This window comes from Triticum dicoccoides, chromosome 1B, assembly GCF_002162155.2.
Source record: "Triticum dicoccoides isolate Atlit2015 ecotype Zavitan chromosome 1B, WEW_v2.0, whole genome shotgun sequence".
NCBI lineage: Eukaryota > Viridiplantae > Streptophyta > Magnoliopsida > Poales > Poaceae > Triticum > Triticum dicoccoides.
In genome coordinates, this window is record NC_041381.1 from 123910055 (window position 1) to 123928435 (window position 18381).

The following is an 18381-nucleotide window of genomic DNA, read 5'->3' on the forward strand; positions in this document are numbered from 1 at the left end:
CCATAATTGCGTAAAGGAAAAAGGGAAGATGGAAGAAGAGAAGGGGGGCGAACCCCCTCTTCTCCTTCTCCAATTCAGCCTCCTGCCATAAGGGGGGCATGCCACCCCTTGTGGGATGGTGTGCTCCCCTCCCATGGCTCATGTGGCCCATATGCCCCCTCCCCCCCCCCGGGTTTCCCGTAACCCCTCCGGTACTCCGATAAATACCCGATACACTTTCGGTGTTCGAATACCATCGTCCTATATATGAATCTTTACCTCTCGACCATTTCAAGACTCCTCGACATGTCCGAGATCACATCCGGGACTCCGAACAACATTCGGTCACCAAATCACATAACTCATATAATACTATATCGTCAACAAACATTAATCGTGCGGACCCTACAAGTTCGAGAACCATGTAGACATGACCAATACACCTCTCCGATCAATAACCAATAGCGGAACCTGGATGCTCATATTGTCTCCCACATATTCTACGAGGATCTTTATCGGTCGAACCATTATGACAACCTACGTAATTCCCTTTGTCCATCGGTATGTTACTTGCCCAAGATTCAATCGTCAGTATCTTCATACCTAGTTCAATCTTGTTACCGGCAAGTCTCTTTACTCGTTTCGTAATACATCATCCTGCAACTAACCCATTAGTCACTTTGCTTGCAAGGTTTCTTATGATTTGTATTACCGAGAGGGCCCCGAGATACCTCTTCGATACTCGGAGTGACAAATCCTAATCTCGATCTATGCCAACTCAACAAACACCTTTGGAGGTACCTGTAGTGTATCTTTATAATCACCCAGTTATGTTGTGACGTTTGATAGCACACAAGGCATTCCTCCGGTATCCGGGAGTTGCATAATCTCATAGTCGAAGGAATATGTATTTGACATGAAGAAAGAAATAGCAAAAAAACTGAACGTTCAATATGCTAAGCTAACGGATGGGTATTGTCCATCACATCATTCTCCTAATGATGTGATCCTGTTATCAAATGACAACTCATGTCCATGGTTAGGAAACCTTAACCATCTTTGATCAACGAGCTAGTCAAGTAGAGGCTCACTAGGGACACGGTGTTTGTCTATGTATTCATACATGTATTTAGGTTTCCAATCAATACAATTCTAGCATGAATAATAAATATTTATCACGAATAAGAAAGTATAAAATAACAAATTTATTATTGCCTCTAGGGCATATTTCCTTCACACCCACCCACACCCAACCCATTATGCATGCTCCGTCACCCACCGAGCATGGTGGGGCTCTACTTACCCCTACGTCGGCCCGTGCCAACTCTCCAGACCTGCATGCAGCCCCGTCTCCTGCCACGCACAATGGCTCTCCGCCTCCCACGGTGTCACCACCGCCCACCAGCCGGCCATTGCGCTCACCCGCCACTCCACCTGGCCCGACGACCTCCCCTTCTCTCACGGTCGACCATGCCTCCTCTCCTTCCCCCATGTCTCCCGATTTGTCGTCGCCCGTCATCATTCATCGTCTGCCGTCGCCGAGTAACACGCACACTATGCTCACGCGTGCCAAACGTGGGCTCTTCCAACCTACAGATCGTCTAAACCTCATGGCATCCCACTCCACTCCCTATCCCATTCCAAAAATATACTGGGGTGCTCTCCATGACCCTCACTAGTGTCGGGCCATGCTCGAGGAATTTGATGCTCTTGTTTCTAACAAAACTTGGTCACTTGTTCCTCGACCTTCTCATGCTCAAGCACAAGTTTCATTCTGACGGCAACCTTGCTCGTTACAAGGCTCGATGGGTGGTCTGTGCCTACTCTCAACATCTTGGCATCGAATTCGATGAGACATTCAGCCCCGTGGTCAAGCCGGCCACGATAGACATCGTCCTCAGCCTTGCCATTTCACAGCCGTGGCCGGTCCACTAGCTTGACATCAAGAACGCCTTTCTTAATGGCAATCTTGACGAGGAGGTTTACTTTCAGCAACCTCAGGGCTTCGTCGATGCTCACTGCCCCGACTATGTGTGTCGTCTCCACAAATAGCTCTACGGTCTCAAGCAAACTCCGCGTGCTTGGTACCAGCGTTTTGCTCATTTTGCACACCTATTGGGATTCGTCGCATCCAAGTCCGATATCTCACTATTCATCTACAAGAGTTGATGAGGGCACGACCTCGGTTGTGCCACTGATATGGCCCGATCTTTTACGATGTAATAACCTTCAAAATCCACCAATAAAAAATACTCCCAATTACACGAGCAGTACGTGTAACCTGAAGCAGGGGCAACGACGACCAACGGACAATCCCTCGACACACGAGAAACTTCCCGTCATAGTAGACGTAACCAGCGCGCAACCCGTCGGTGATGACGGACCTCGAGCCATGTGCAACTTTCACGCAGAATATTCACACAAAATAAATAACGACGGCACCCAAAGAGGACCGCTTAATAGTCGATACACTTGTTGTCTAAACCGAAGAAAAATAACCCAAAACTCTTTTACACGACGCCTTGTGGCTTTTATAGCCAACTCAAACTTTGCCTAAGGCCCCTCACGCACGCACAGCAATATGTCTAGAAACAGGACTCCTTTTACATCTAGGAATTACCATTAAAAAACAACTAATTTCTAGTACGATGTAGCTTTGATTGGTTAACTACCGTGGACCCCAACCAAGATCACGGAGGGAAAGAAATAGCCGCAACAATATCTTGTACCTTCCCCCAGCAAACTCCTTTCTTGGCAAATATAAAAACATAATATGGTAGCTTCTGATTTTATGCCTCCAATTGAGCATTGATCCCCCAAGCGAATAAGTTTCCTGCCTTTTTCTTGATGAATCTCCACAGCTCACGTGAGGAAGGAAGAATATATCCTTTGCATGTACGTGCCTGTTTTGGACTCCTTGTACATGCATGCGTCCATCAAGATTGATTTTCTCCTGGTCCAAGCCAAAGCCATGAAAACTTCTTGTTAAACCATAAATTGTATCAGCATGTGTGCATGTTATATTAACCAGCGCATGCTTATACTTGCCGGCATAACTCAGCCGTAAATATGTTCCAGCATATACATCATTAACAATAATTAACGAAGTAACGTTAACTTGATCCTGACCAGCGGCTTGTACTTCATCATTGTCGATACTAAAAGATACATAGCTGGTCATATCATCCCCTCTCCCTTGAAACAAAACCGTCCTCGGTTTTGAGTCCTCCTCCCGAGCAGTTGCATCAATATTAATTTTAGAGGCTAGTAATTTAGTAGTCTCAACCTTCCTTTTCTTGTCTTCTTCAAACTCCTTCATCTTCTCTTGGAGTTTCTTCACATCACTTGCAGCCTGTGCATGGTCTCGCCTCTTACGATCCTCCAAATATTGTTCTGAAGAATATGCTTCAAAGTAAGCCCACTGTCCTTGAAAAACAAACTTAAATTTCCTCCAAGAATAAGTACCGGATTTATCAATCTGCAGCTCCTTCTTTTTTGTCCAAGATTGACCAAGTATCAAGCTACACGCATACATATGATACTAGTAGAATGCCCGTGCGTTGCTACGGGCGCGGACGCGAAACATAGATGAACACAAGAGTGTAAGTTGTGGTCATCTTTTATCTTCTCCAACAAAAGGCAGTCCCTCGGCTTTTCTATATACAGCTAATTTACTTTTATATACATACCAAAATTGTGGCATGACAGGATAATCTTTCTTATCTCTTCTCCTTTCTATTTACTCATTAGTCACTACCACAAAAAGACATGACATCAACTTCATTCTCCTTGCCTGCCTCCTAAATATATATTGGAAAACCAGTCAGTGCTCATTGGAATACCAATTGGAAATATACGTTGCCATCTAGATATATCAAACATCTACCGTGTTGTACTATTTTGAGTGCATTGTTGAATTTCTTAGCAAATAAGTAATTTCACTAAATGCCTTAGAGTTTTAATATTTGACGATCGTGCTAACAATACGTACCTTTGCACCCGCTTTGTCTCGTAGATAGTCTCGAGCATGCATACAATATATGTAAGAATTTATCACATATAATTCCATATTTTAATATATCAATATTATGTTTTATATTATTAAGTACAAAGTTAAGGCAATTGGTCTTATATTCTCATCCAAGAACATATCATACTTATAGTGCATTTCAATTCATTGTTTCATAACAAGGCATCTCCAATGTCCACAAAGTTTTCCTATATATGAAAAAACAGCCTCGTTTCCCTTATATATAAAAAAGGGCAACCCTAGGCGCGGGCGCGCCGGCCCAAACGGTTCGGCCGGTCGAGCCCAGTCGTTCGATCTAGCGAGCAGCCGTCCGATCCGTGCGTTGACTTCCACCTCTCCTTCTTCCTCTCCGCGCAGGCGCTGCTCCCGGCCACATGGACGTCCTCCTCGCCCGCCAGCAACCTCCCCCTCACGTGCACCCCCTCTCTCCGCCGATCCCGCATTGCTGGATGCCACACTCGCCGCCGGTTGATACGTCTCCAACGTATCTACTTTTCCAAACACTTTTGCCCTTATTTTGGACTCTAACTTGCATGATTGAGTGAAACTAACCCGGACTGACGCTGTTTTCAGCAGAATTACCATGACGTTGTTTCATGTGTAGAAAACAAAAGTTCTTAGAATGTCTTGAAAATCCTCGGAGGCACTTTTTGGAAAATATAAAAAATACTGGAGAAAGAATCAAGACCAGGGGGCCCACACCCTATCCACGAGGGTGGGGGGCGCGCCCTCCCCCCTGGGTGCGCCCCCCTGTCTCGTGCACCCCCTGAGGCTCCGCCGACCTCAACTCCAACTCCCTATATTCTGTCTCGCGGAGAAGAAAATCAGAGAGAAAGTTTCATCGCGTTTTACGATACGGAGCCGCCGCCAAGCCTAATCTCTCTCGGGAGGGCTGATCTAGAGTCCGTTCGGGGCTCCGGAGAGGGGGATTCGTCGCCGTTGTCATCATCAACCATCCTCCATCACCAATTTCATGATGCTCACCGCCGTGCGTGAGTAATTCCATCGTAGGCTTGCTAGACGGTGATGGGTTGGATGAGATTTACCATGTAATCAAGTTATTTTTGTTAGGGTTTGATCTCTAGTATCCACTATGTTCTAAGATTGATGTTGCTATGACCTTGCTATGCTTAATGCTTGTCACTAGGGCCCGAGTGCCATGATTTCAGATCTGAACCTATTATGTTTTCATCGGTATATGTGTGTTCTTGATCCTATCTTGCAAGTCTATAGTCACCTATTATGTGTTATGATCCGACAACCCCGAAGTGACAATAATCGGGACACTTCTCAGTGATGACCGTAGTTTCAGGAGTTCATGTATTCACCATGTGTTAATACTTTGGTCCGGTTCTCTATTAAAAGGAGGCCTTAATATCCCTTAGTTTCCACTAGGACCCCGCTGCCACGGGAGGGTAGGACAAAAGATGTCATGCAAGTTCTTTTCCATAAGCACATATGACTATATTCGGAATACATGCCTACATTACATTGATGAATTGGAGCTAGTTCTGTGTCACCCTATGTTATAGCTATTACATGAGGAATCGCATCCGACATAATTATCCATCACTGATCCATTGCCTACGAGCTTTTCACATATTGTGCTTCGCTTATTTACTTTTCCGTTGCTATTGTTACAATCATTACAAAACCCAAAAATATTGCTTTTACTATCTTTACCTTTTACCACTGTTACCATTACTATCATACTACTTTGCTACTAAGTACCTTGCTGCAGATACTAAGTTATCCAGGTGTGGTTGAATTGACAACTCAACTGCTCATAATCAAGAATATTCTTTGGCTCCCCTTGTGTCGAATCAATAAATTTGGATTGAATACTTTACCCTCAAAAGCTGTTGCGATCCCCTACACTTGTGGGTCATCAAGACTAATTTCTGGCGCCGTTGCCGGGGAGCATAGCTCTATTCTCTGAGTCACTTAGGATTTATATCTGTTGATCACTATGAAGAATTTGAAAGATGCTAAAACCAAGATCTATCCCTCAACTACGAGGGGAGGTAAGGAACTGCCATCTAGCTCTGCATTAGATTCTCCTTATGTTATGAATAAGCTTGCGACACCTAAACCTGCTACTGCTATGAATTCTGATATGTCGCATGTTATCGATGATGCCACTTCTGCTTTGCATGATACTTATGATGAAACTACTTCTGTGCGTAATACTACTTTGCCATTAGGTGAATTTCTTGATGAACAACTTGCAAGGGCTAGAGAGAATAAAATTACTGAAGATGCTATTATTGATGATAGTGATGATGAAAGATCTCCTAATGATTATGAATTGCCTGTTGTTCCTGAGGGTTATGTTATGGATGAAGAAACTGCTAGAGATTTTCTTGCTTGCAATGATAGATCAGATCTTAAGAAATTGTTAGCTAAGCCGAAACAAAAGACTCTAAATGCTAGAATGAAACATGACCCTGCTTTTGCCACTTCACCTATCTTTGTTACTGATAAGGATTATGAATTCTATGTTGATCCTGAAATTATTACTTTGGTAGAATCTGATCCTTTTTATGGCCTTGAATCTGAAACTGTTGTGGCACATCTTACCAAGTTGAATGATATAGCTACCCTGTTTACTCATGATGATAAGTCTCGCTACTTTTATATCCTTAAGATATTTCCGTTCTCATTAAAGGGTGATGCTAAGACTTGGTTTAATTCTCTTGATTCTGGTTGTGTGCGTAGTCCGCAGGATATGATTTATTACTTCTCTGCTAAATATTTTCCTGCTCATAAGAAACAAGCTGCCTTGCGGGAAATATATAACTTTGTGCAAATCAAAGAAGAGAGTCTCCCACAAGCTTGGGGGAGGCTTCTCCAATTACTTAATGCTTTGCCTGATCATCCTCTTAAGAAAAATGAAATACTTGATATCTCCTATAATGGACTAACTGATGCTTCCAAGGACCACCTCGATAGTTGTACTGGTTGTGTTTTTAGGGAAAGAACAGTCGATGAAGCTGAATAATTATTGAACAATACGTTGACTAATGAAAATAATTGGACTCTTACTGAGCCAATTCCTGAGGCAATTCCCCAACCAATTGAGCCAACTCCTAAGCCTATTCCTAAACCCACTCCGAAGAAGAGAGGTGTTCTATTTCTCAGTCCTGAAGATATGCAAGAGGCAAAGAAATCAATGAAATAAAAAGGTACTAAAGTTCAAGATGTTAAGAATTTACCACCTATTGAGGAAATACATGGTCTTAATATAGCGCCTGTTGAAGAACCACATTGTCTCGATAACCCGACACAAGTAGTGAAGGTAAATTCTCTCTATAGATATGATAAGGATGAAATCCCTTCTACTAAATTTCATAGCCCATGCTTAGATGAATTCGATGACTTTATGGCTAGGCAAGAAAGTTTTAATGCTTATGTTGGTAGAGAGTTAAAGAATAATTCTTTCGAGATAGGACGCGTGAGTGACAATATGGCTAGAGTTGAAGTGAACTTAAACTCATTAGCAAATATGCATCTATGGTTGCTACTCAAGATGAGCAAGTAATTAAAGCTCAAAATGATTTTCTTGATGAATTAAATAATAAAAATGACTTTGCTGTTAGAGTGGCTACTAGAACTGGTAGAATGACTCAGGAACCTTTGTATCCTGAAGGCCACCCTAAGAGAATTGAACAAGATTCTCAGAATAATAATCTAGATGCTCCTAGTTCTTCTAAGAAGAAGAAAAAGAAGAATGATAGGACTTTGCAAACTTCTAGTGAACCTAATGTAGAAACACCTGAGAATCCTAATAATACTTCTATCTCTGATGCTGAAACACAATCCGGAGATGAACATGAACCTGATGATAATGCTAATAATGATGTTCATGTAGATGCTCAACCTAGTAATAGCAATGATATAGAAATTGAACCTGCTGCTGGTCTTGATAACCCACAATCAAGAAACCAATGTTATGATAAGAGAGATTTTGTTGCTAGGAAGCATGGTAGAGAAAGAAAACCATGGGTTCAGAAACCCATGCCCTTTCCTCCTAAAACATCCAAAACAAAGGATGATGAGGACTTTGAGCGTTTTGCAGAAATGATTAGACCTATTTTCTTACGCATGCGCTTAACTGATATGCTTAAATTAAACCCTTATGCTAAATATATGAAAGATATCATCACTAATAAGAGGAAAATACCTGAAGCTGAGATTTCCACCATGCTTGCCAACTATACCTTTAAGGGTGGAATACCTAAGAAACTTGGTGATCCCGGAGTACCCACTATACATTGCTCTATTAAAAGAAATTATGTTAAAACTCCTTTATGTGATTTAGGAGCCGGTGTTAGTGTTATGCCTCTTTCCTTGTACTGTAGACTTGAATTAAGTAAGTTGACACCTACTGAGATATCTTTGCAAACGGATGATAAATCAACTGCTATACCTGTTGGCATTTGTGAGGACGTGCCTGTTGTTGTTGCGAATGTTACTATCTTAATAGACTTTGTCATTCTTGATATTCCTGAGGACGACAGTATGTCGATTATCCTTGGTAGACCCTTTTTAAATACTGCAGGTGCTGTTATTGATTGCAACAAAGGCAATGCCACCTTTCATGTTAATGAAAATGAGCATACAGTACATTTTCCGAGGAAACAACCTCAAGTTCACAGCATAAATACTATTGAGAAAAGTCCATCAATTATTATTGGAGGTTTTGAATTTCCTCTCCCTACTGTCAAGAAAAAGTATGATATTCTTATTATTGGGGATGTTCATATCCCCGTTGAGGTAACCTAGTGTCACTTTGAAATTTCTCCGGTTCCGTGTTATTCGGAATGAGTTTGTTAACAAGACTTGATCAACCTTGTTAGTGGATTCATTTTGATGATCATGAGATGGATGAAACTAGAAGGCACAACCTTCTGTACTTTCTTTTTACTTTCTGTTATTTAGAATAAATAAAACAAAAATAGTATTATCCGTCTGTTTTCTGAAATATCTGTGCAATAAAGAATATCCCGAAAATAAAACTGCTCCAAATACCCTGCAAATTTAGTATGATTTTTTATGGAATATTTGAGGATTTTAGGCACTAAAATCACTGCAGGAGGGGCAAGCACCAGGCCACGAGAGTGGGGGGCGCGCCCACCCCACCTGGGCGCGCCCCCTATCTCGTGGGCCCCTGGTAGCCCCCCTCCACTTATGCCAGCACCCACACACTCCATCTTCTACCCAAAAAAATCCCCATCTAGCTCAAGCATGAGTTCTAGCTCGTTTTGCAGTCATTTTCGATCTCCTTGCTCAAAGCTCTATTCACAAAACTGCTTTGGGAGATTGTTGCTTGGTATGTGACTCCTCCATTGGTCCAATTAGTTTTTGTTCTAGTGCTTTATTCATTGCAAATCTTTGTTGTCTTGGTGACCCTGTTCTTGAGCTTGCATGTTAAATTTATGAGGTTCCAAGTAATTCTAATGCATGATATAGGCTCTAGGCACTTGTAGGAGTAGTTGCTACCATTCTTTTTAAGTTTATTTCACTTTTATTTTGAAGTTACTAAAATTTCAGAAATTTTTCAGAAAAAGAATTATGTCTAGGAGAATGTATCAAGGTGGTTCCTCGGTGAAGAAAGGGCCCAAGATTGCTATGCGTGAGCTAGATGTTGAATTACCGAGGGATGCGGATGTACGAGCCTGTGAGTGGTCATCCGATGATTTTATGGTCAAAGAAGGTTTCAAGGAGGAATTTGACGCGTATGTGCGTAATGCCGAGCTGGAAGACTTCTTACAAGATAAGTGTCCCCAGTACTATCAATTGACTGATTCCTTTGTGTAGAGGTTTAAATATAATTGTACGCGTAATTCTCCCAGTGTCCTATTTGATATTTATGATACATCTTATACCTTGGACTTAGAGGATTTTACAACTACTTGCAAACTCCCGCGATGGGGTAATATTAATGATCCTCACAAATCTGAATTTAGAGATTTCCTTGCTAGCATTACTGTGGGAGAATTCAGGGACATAGCACAAGCCACCATAGGGAGCATTATTTTCCTGATATACATTATTTCGCTCTCTTCGTTGGTAGATGCATTAACGGTAAAGATGAACCATGTCATATGTGTGTCCCTGATCTCTGTGTCCTCAAGAGTGCTGTGTTAGGTTATAAAGGTTATAACTTGGGGGCAATAGTTGCACGTAGGTTGCAGAATAATAGTAGAGCTGGAGATTTATTTGGAGGAATTTATGCAACCCGTGTGGCTAACTATCTTGGTATAGCCCCGCGAGAGGGTGATATGATGATACCTCATGCTTATTTAGATTATGAGGCTATGATCAATCATCATTTTCTTAGGAGGAATGAACAATACCTTCATTATCGACTAATCTATAACAGACGCAACGTCGTCCATGTTACTCTCTTCCCGCTCCTCTCCTTTTTGATTATCAGGCAAAAGGAAGACATGTTGTTACCAGGGAGGAAGCAGCTGAACACGAGGGGAGAGCGGAGGCCGCTCGCCAACATGCCGCAGCTCAGGAGGCATTTGCTGCTGCATCTCAGTACGACCCTAGTTACAACTACGGATATCAGCCAGGCTATCCTTGGCATTAGACCAACTTAGGCCAAAAGCCTAAGCTTGGGGGAGTACATATTTCTCACCGACTTTACATTCATGTTCACACACTAGTCGTCGGTGCTCATACTCTTTCATTGTATTATCCATGCTAGTTTAATTTTCTTTTTCTAGTTTTCTTCTTGTGTGTTTGATAAACCTTAAGAAAAACAAAAAATAGTTAGTTTAATTTCCATGCTTGTAGTAGAATTAAAATGAAAACCCAAAAAGATTTCTCGTTCTTCTTTTTACTTGTTGGGAGCTTTCCCGTGTAAATAGTTTTCTTTTCTTTTCTTTTCTTTGGAGGTCGAGAAGAACATATTGAAAATGTTTAGTGGCTCTCATATGCATGATTGTCTATTTAATTTAGAGCCCATATTATTTGTCTTCTCTTTTGAGTTGAATGCTTGCAGATTCCAGCTTAGTCTAATGCACGTACACTCTTATTATTATACACATCGTTCGGTCGTGCAAGTGAAAGGCAATAATGATGATATATGATGGACTTATTGAGATGAGGAAAGCTGGTATGAACTCGACCTTTCTTGTTTTTGTAAATATGATGAGTTCATTGTTCCTGATTCAGTTTATTATGAAGTAAACATATTTGCAATAACATTTAGAGATTATAGTTGCTTGTGCCATGCTTGATTAGCTTTTAGTTATAATGGTTTACCTTGCGTGTCAACATGCTATTAGAATGATTATGATGTGGTATGATAGGATGATATCCTCCTTTGAATGAATTGAGTGACTCGACTTGGCACATGTTCACGCATGTAGTTGAAACAAAATCAACATAGCCTTCACGATATTTATGTTCATGGTGGATTATATCCTACTCATGTTTGTATTCGGTGTGAATTAGTTTTAATGCATGTTTATGACTGTTGTCGCTCTCTCAGTTGGTCGCTTCCCAGTCTTTTGCTAGCCTTCACCTGTACTAAGCGAGAATACTGCTTGCGCATCCAAACTCCTTAAACCCAAAAGTTGTTCCATATGAGTCCACCATACCTTCCTATATGCGGTATTTATCCGCCGTTCCAAGTAAATTTGTATGTGCCGAACTCTAAACCTTCAAATGAAATTCTGTTTTGTATGCTCGAGCCGCTCATGGTTCCACTAGGGCTGCCTATATCTTCCATGCTAGGTGGGTTATTCTCAAGAGGAGTGGACTCCTATCCTCCTTCACGAGAAAGGGCCGGTAACCGGGATGACCAGTCCCATGATCCAAAAAGATCAAAGCAAATCAAAATAATTAAACAAAACTCCCCCAGGATTGTTGTTGGTTGGAGGCACTCATTGTTTCGAGCAAGCCATGGCTTGATGCTTGTTGGTGGTTGGGGGGGGGGTATAAACTTTTACCATTCTGCGTGGGAACTGCCTATAATGCATGTAGTATGGAAGATACATCCATCTCATAGTTGTTGCGTTGACAGCAAAAGTATGTCGCTCAAAATGTTATTCAATCTCTATTTTCAAATCGAGCTCTGGCACCTCTATAAATCCCTGCTTCCCTCTGCGAAGGGCCTATCTATTTATTTTTATGTTGAGTCATCACCTTCTTATTAAAAAGCACCCGCTAGAGAGCACACTGTCATTTGCATTCATTATTATTGGTTTATATTGGGTATGACTTGACTGGATCTCTTTTACCATGAATTACAATGTTTAGTCAATCCTTGATCTTTAAAGGTGCTCTGCATTTATGTTTTGCGGTCTCAGAAAGGGCTAGCGAGATACCATTTTGTTATATCATGTTATGATTGATTTGAGAAAGTGTTGTCATCCGAGTTTTATTATTATCGCTCGCTAGCTAATTATGCTTGATATGAGTAATTCTAAGACCTAAGAGTTATTGTGAGTATGGTTAGTTTATAATATTGTTGAAACCTGAATGATAGCTTTGCATGTTTACAACAACAAGAGCAAATAGAGTTTGTAAAAGTTTTTCTTTATCACTTTCAGTTTATCAACTGAATTGCTTGAGGACAAGCAAAGGTTTAAGCTTGGGGAGTTGATACGTCTTCAACGTATCTACTTTTCCAAACAATTTTGCCCTTGTTTTGGACTCTAACTTGCATGGTTTGAGTGAAACTAACCCGGACTGACGCTGTTTTCAGCAGAATTACCATGATGTCGTTTCATGTGTAGAAAACAAAAGTTCTCTGAATGTCCTGAAAATCCTCGGAGGCACTTTTTGGAAAATATAAAAAATATTAGAGAAAGAATCAAGACTATGGGGCCCACACCCTGTCCACGAGGGTGGGGGGCGCACCCTCCCCCCTGGGTGCGCCCCCCTATCTCGTGGGCCCCCTGAGGCTCCGCCGACCTCAACTCCAACTCCCTATATTCCGTCTCGCGGAGAAAACAGTCAAAGAGAAAGTTTCATCGCGTTTTACGATACGGAGCCATCGCCAAACCCTAATCTCTCTCGGGAGGGCTGATCTGGAGTCAGTTCGGGGCTCCGGAGAGGGGGATTCGTCGTTGTCATCATCATCAACCATCCTCCATCACCAATTTCATGATGCTCACCACCGTGTGTGAGTAATTCCATCGTAGGCTTGCTGGACGGTGATGGGTTGGATGAGATTTACCATGTAATCAAGTTAGTTTTGTTAGGGTTTGATCCCTAGTATCCACTATGTTCTGAGATTGATGTTGCTATGACTTTGCTATGCTTAATGCTTGTCACTAGGGCCCGAGTGCCATGATTTCAGATCTGAACCTATTATGTTTTCATCGATATATGTGTGTTCTTGATCCTATCTTGCAAGTGTATAATCACCTATTATGTGTTATGATCCGACAACCCCGAAGTGACAATAATCGGGACACTTCTCGGTGATGATCGTAGTTTGAGGAGTTCATGTATTCACCATGTGTTAGTGCTTTGGTCCGGTTCTCTATTAAAAGGAGGCCTGAATATCGCTTACTTTCCGCTAGGACCCCGCTGCCACGGGAGGGTAGGACAAAAGATGTCATGCAAGTTCTTTTCCATAAGCACGTATGACTATATTCGGAATACATGCCTACATTACATTGATGAATTGGAGCTAGTTCTGTGTCACCCTATGTTATAGCTATTACATGAGGAATCGCATCCGACATAATTATCCATCACTGATCCATTGCCTACGAGCTTTTCACATCTTGTACTTCGCTTATTTACTTTTCCGTTGCTATTGTTATGATCATTACAAAACCCAAAAATATTGCTATTACTATCTTTACCTTTTACCACTGTTACCATTACTATCATACTACTTTGCTACTAAGTACTCCCTCCGTCCCCAAATAAGTGACTCAAAAATGACTCAACTTTGTACTAACTTTAGTACAAAATTGACTCACTTTTGAGTCACTTATTTTGGGATGGAGGGAGTACCTTGCTGCGGATACTAAGTTATCCAGGTGTGGTTGAATTGACAACTCAACTGCTAATACTCAAGAATATTCTTTGGCTCCCCTTGTGGCGAATCAATAAATTTGGGTTGAATACTTTACCCTCGAAAGCTGTTGCGATCCCCTACACTTGTGGGTCATCACCGGTCGCTACCGTCTTCTCTCATGTTTCTTGCCAGATCCACGCATGCAGCAAAACTTCGTCCGTGGGTTGCAGACCCCCCTTGCTGGTGATGGTCTCGGCTCCGGCAGCACCAGTCGCCGGCCGGTTGCAGCTCTGTTGGATGCAACTCTTGTTGCCGCCGGTTGCAGCTTGACATCAGCCGTCGCTGCTGGCATGCAGTTCCCATGGCCGCCCGTTGCCGCTTTCTATTGCACAACTGTAGTGACGGAGATAACTGTTGCAACAAAAAAGTCAGTCACCATCGTCGTTGGTTGTAGCTCGTCGTTGCAGGTAGCAGCCATTGTGTCTAGAATAGGATGGATGTACCAAAAGTCATTGCCAGATGTAGCAAAAACCTACGATGCTTGCAGCAAAAAATTCATCACCGCCGTCGCAAGAAATCCACCAAAAAATAAAAAAACAAAGGAAGAAAAAAGTTTAGAAAGCTGAATCATCTCAATAAACATAGGAAGAAATATAAAGAAGAAAATTCAATAGTCAGTACAAAAGAATAGGTCTCGGTATAACATAAACTATGTACATCCAAATTGCTAGGGAGATCCTCTGCTAGACTACTTCTGCAAGGACGACCAGCATGCTGCACCCCTTACTTCTAAACACATGAAGAACTCAACATGTATGTGCTGAATGAAAAGATCCTCATGAAAAGTTAAAATGTCGATCAAGGTTTACCTTTAACTATATCCTTCTTAAATGTCATTCTTTGCATAGAATATTCACTCTAGCAACATTGTATCATGCAGAGATCACATTTTCATGACAAACACCGCTCACAATAGAAAATCTATATCAGAGTAGAAATTATAGATAGCCTTGATGAGAATATACTAATGGTCCGATCACCTTCATCACACTTCCAGCCTTTACCATCATTCCTCATATTGTACATCATCTCATGTGCTTATGCTTTCAGCTCTCTATTCGCACCTTCCACGCAATGCAGCCATAACCACAAGCAACATGACCCTGTGATGGGTCCATAGACGTTGGTTACACTGCAAGAAAATAATGCTACATTTCAAAATTCCACATAATTAAGTGCTAAAAAGTTAGCAAAGCAGAATGCATTTTTTCTAGGCTTTTAATCCTTGCATCATGCAACTATTGTCTTTCTATCATATGGCCTAGATAGCATTTAGGATACACACTCAGATATACGATGTTACTACAGTCCCAAGATCTAGTTTACTCACTTGTGAAGTGACATGAAACATGTAGTGTTGGTTTATATGGAAGATAATTCCTTAATGATGTATATGCTACAGTGTGTGAATTATTTGCAGAATGAAATTCTTTCTGGACAAAGATTGTTGTAACTTTCTCGGAGAAAAAAATTATTATTTGCATAATGAAATTCTTTCCGGACATAGACCGTCGAGCACATGGAGAGGGATGCCTCTTACCTCGCAGGGCAGCACCTCTCCCAGGAGATTCGCAAACGATGAAATCCCCCTCGCAACAGGCGTGACGTTGGTCAGCATCAAACACCTCGCCGTGCATATGCGAAATTCAGAAAGCAGCAACAATATCAAAATTCAGCTAGCAGTAGGAGAGCAGTGGTGCGGCACCACGTCATCGCTATCTCTGTCATTCTCCTTTTCACACCCGGTCGAGCCTGTTCCTTTCTTATCTGCCTCCATCTTCTCCCCGACGACCCCACCGGTGATGATCCCGCCACCCCTGCTTCTTTCCCATCGTCGATTACCATAGCTATCATATGTTGCCGGCAGCATGCACCGTTGCTGCAGAGCGTCAACCGGCAGGCTCTGAGTGGATGATGATAGCAATGTGCTTCAATATATTTCTGCTGGTTACCTGCACAAGTTTGACAACTTTTAAAGTACAATCACCTTAGTGCTATAATTTAAGAAGGATTAGAGGATGAGTATAAGAAATCATATCTGGATCAGTGGTAGTACAAGAATCACAAAAACAAGTCTGCATGGATGAAAATTGTGATATAAGTATTTTATCATGTTACCGAGGCCCAACATCATGTTGTCATCAGAAGTGCTTCATGGAACAATCCTGGAGGCCAACAAATTCCTAGGGACAATATGCCTCACCTGAAGATCTATATTCTTACTTATCAGCTGCAAACCAGGCAAGATGAACTCGTTTGCTATTGTGACCCTAACATTTTCTCTGAAACATATAAAAATCAAAAAGACCCAAAAAATGTAGAAAAATAGGAGCATGAGAAGCAAGCAACACACATCTTTCCATTGGGCAGCCTCACATGACTGACTGTTAATATGCATATCAGAATGTAGAACTCCAAAAAGTACATTATTTAGAAATCACAACACTCCTCAAAAACAAAATATCACAACACGTTAGATCATCTATGGTTTGTATAAACCCTCAAAACTTAGATGCATGTATAACCAGGCCAAAAATACAAATGCCATGCATGGTTGCCCGGAACTCGCCATGGCCACGCTAGTCCTCCTGGCTGTCTCATGCATTCTACTGCTGCTAGTGCGTAGCATAACGCGAACCAGAAAACCTCCCGCGCACCGCCTCCCACCGTCCCCGCGGGGTCTCCCGATCGTCGGCAACCTCCACCAGCCCGGCGCGCACGCCCATCATGCTGATCTGCCTTGGCCCCTTGCCCACCCTGGTCATCTCATCCGCTAACGTGGTGCGCGAGGTGCTGCAGTTGCAGGACCACGCCCTCGCCAACCAGCCCGCGCTCGCCATCCCGCGGTGGCTCCTCTACGGCTGCACGGACATCGCCTTCGCTCCCCACGGCGCCTACTGGCGCGGTGTGTTCAAGATCGCCATGCCCCACCTGCTGAGCCCCACCAGGGTACGCGCCTACCGCAGCATGCGCGAGGAGGTGGCCGAGCTTGTCCGGAAGGTGGAGCAGCAGTCACAAGAAGGCGGCGGTGTGGTGTGGTCGAGCGAGCTCCTGAGCGGCTTCGCCAAGGACGTGAACGGGCGAATCGTGCTTGGGGTGCGCGCCTCGGGCAGGGCCGGGTGGCACGCCAAGGTGGGCACGCTGCTTGATTGAGGAGGCCGTTGCGCTGCTCTGGGAGTTCCAGGCCGGCGACTACTTCCCATGGCTGGCCGACGTGGTCAGGAGGGACACCAAGGTTAGTAGGGCGTTCAAGAGGATTGATCGCATCCTCGAGGTGATCCTCGAGCCCCGGCCACCCCGCTCCACTCTACAAAGATCCGCCGCCACACGTGTTGTTCGGAGGAGAAGACAGTGACCAGCAACGCCCAATCAAAGGAATCCTGACCTAGCCCAGGCATCTGCATGGCCTTTCCCACCATCTTGTAGTCCCGTGTGTGGCATCTCATTGTGGTGGAAGCAGATGGCGTCGGGCAAGGGGATCCCTTCCGAAATGAGGTGAGGGGAGGCATGTGCGGTCCCGACGTGAGGGGACACCACGGGCGATAGGATAAGGAAGGTGTAGGATTAGAAGTATGTCTAGAGGGGGGTGATTAGACTACTTGACCAATTAAAAACTTAACCTTTTCCTAATTTTAGTCTTTGGCAGATTTTAGCTATCTTAGCACAAGTCAAGCAATCTTCACACAGTTCAAGCAAGCATGCAAAGGTATATGAGCAACGGAAAGTAAAGCATGCAACTTGCAAGAATGTAAAGGGAAGGGTTTGGAGAATTCAAACGCAATTTGGAGACACGGTGATTTTTGAGCCGTGGTTCTGATAGGTGGTGCTATCGTACATCCACGTTGATGGAGACTTCAACCCACGAAGGGTAACGGTTGCGTGAGTCCACGGAGGGCTCCACCCACGAAGGGTCCACGAAGAAGCAACCTTGTCTATCCCACCATGGCCATCGCCCATGAAGGACTTGCCTCACTAGCGGTAGATCTTCACGAAGTAGGCGATCTCCTTGCCCTTACAAACTCCTTGGTTCAACTCCACAATCTTGTCGGAGGCTCCCAAGTGACACCTAGCCAATCTAGGAGACGCCACTCTCCAAGAAGTAACAAATGGTGTGTTGATGATGAACTCCTTGCTCTTGTCCCTCAAATGATAGTCTCCCCAACACTCAACTCTCTCTCACAGGATTTGGATCTGGTGGAAAGAAGATTTGAATGGAAAGCAACTTGGGGAAGGCTAGAGATCAATATTCATATGGTAGGAATGGAATATCTTGGCCTCAACACATGACTAGGTGGTTCTCTCTCAGAAATGGTAAGTT

The 18381-nt window shown here is 43.0% G+C and overlaps 1 protein-coding gene across 1 annotated transcript; it reads left to right on the forward strand.

Annotated features, from left to right (window-relative positions):
* Window positions 1–16790: 16790 nt before the first annotated feature.
* On the forward strand, window positions 16791–17216 carry LOC119350224 (cytochrome P450 71A1-like). Its single transcript, XM_037618160.1, has one exon. It carries the CDS (start codon window positions 16791–16793, stop codon window positions 17214–17216), a length of 426 nt encoding a protein of 141 aa, XP_037474057.1.
* Window positions 17217–18381: the final 1165 nt, after the last annotated feature.

Excerpts from the sequence above, each read along its gene's own strand:
- LOC119350224 (XM_037618160.1), top strand. The coding sequence starts at position 16,791 with ATGCTGATCTGCCTTGGCCCCTTGCCCACCCTGGTCATCTCATCCGCT.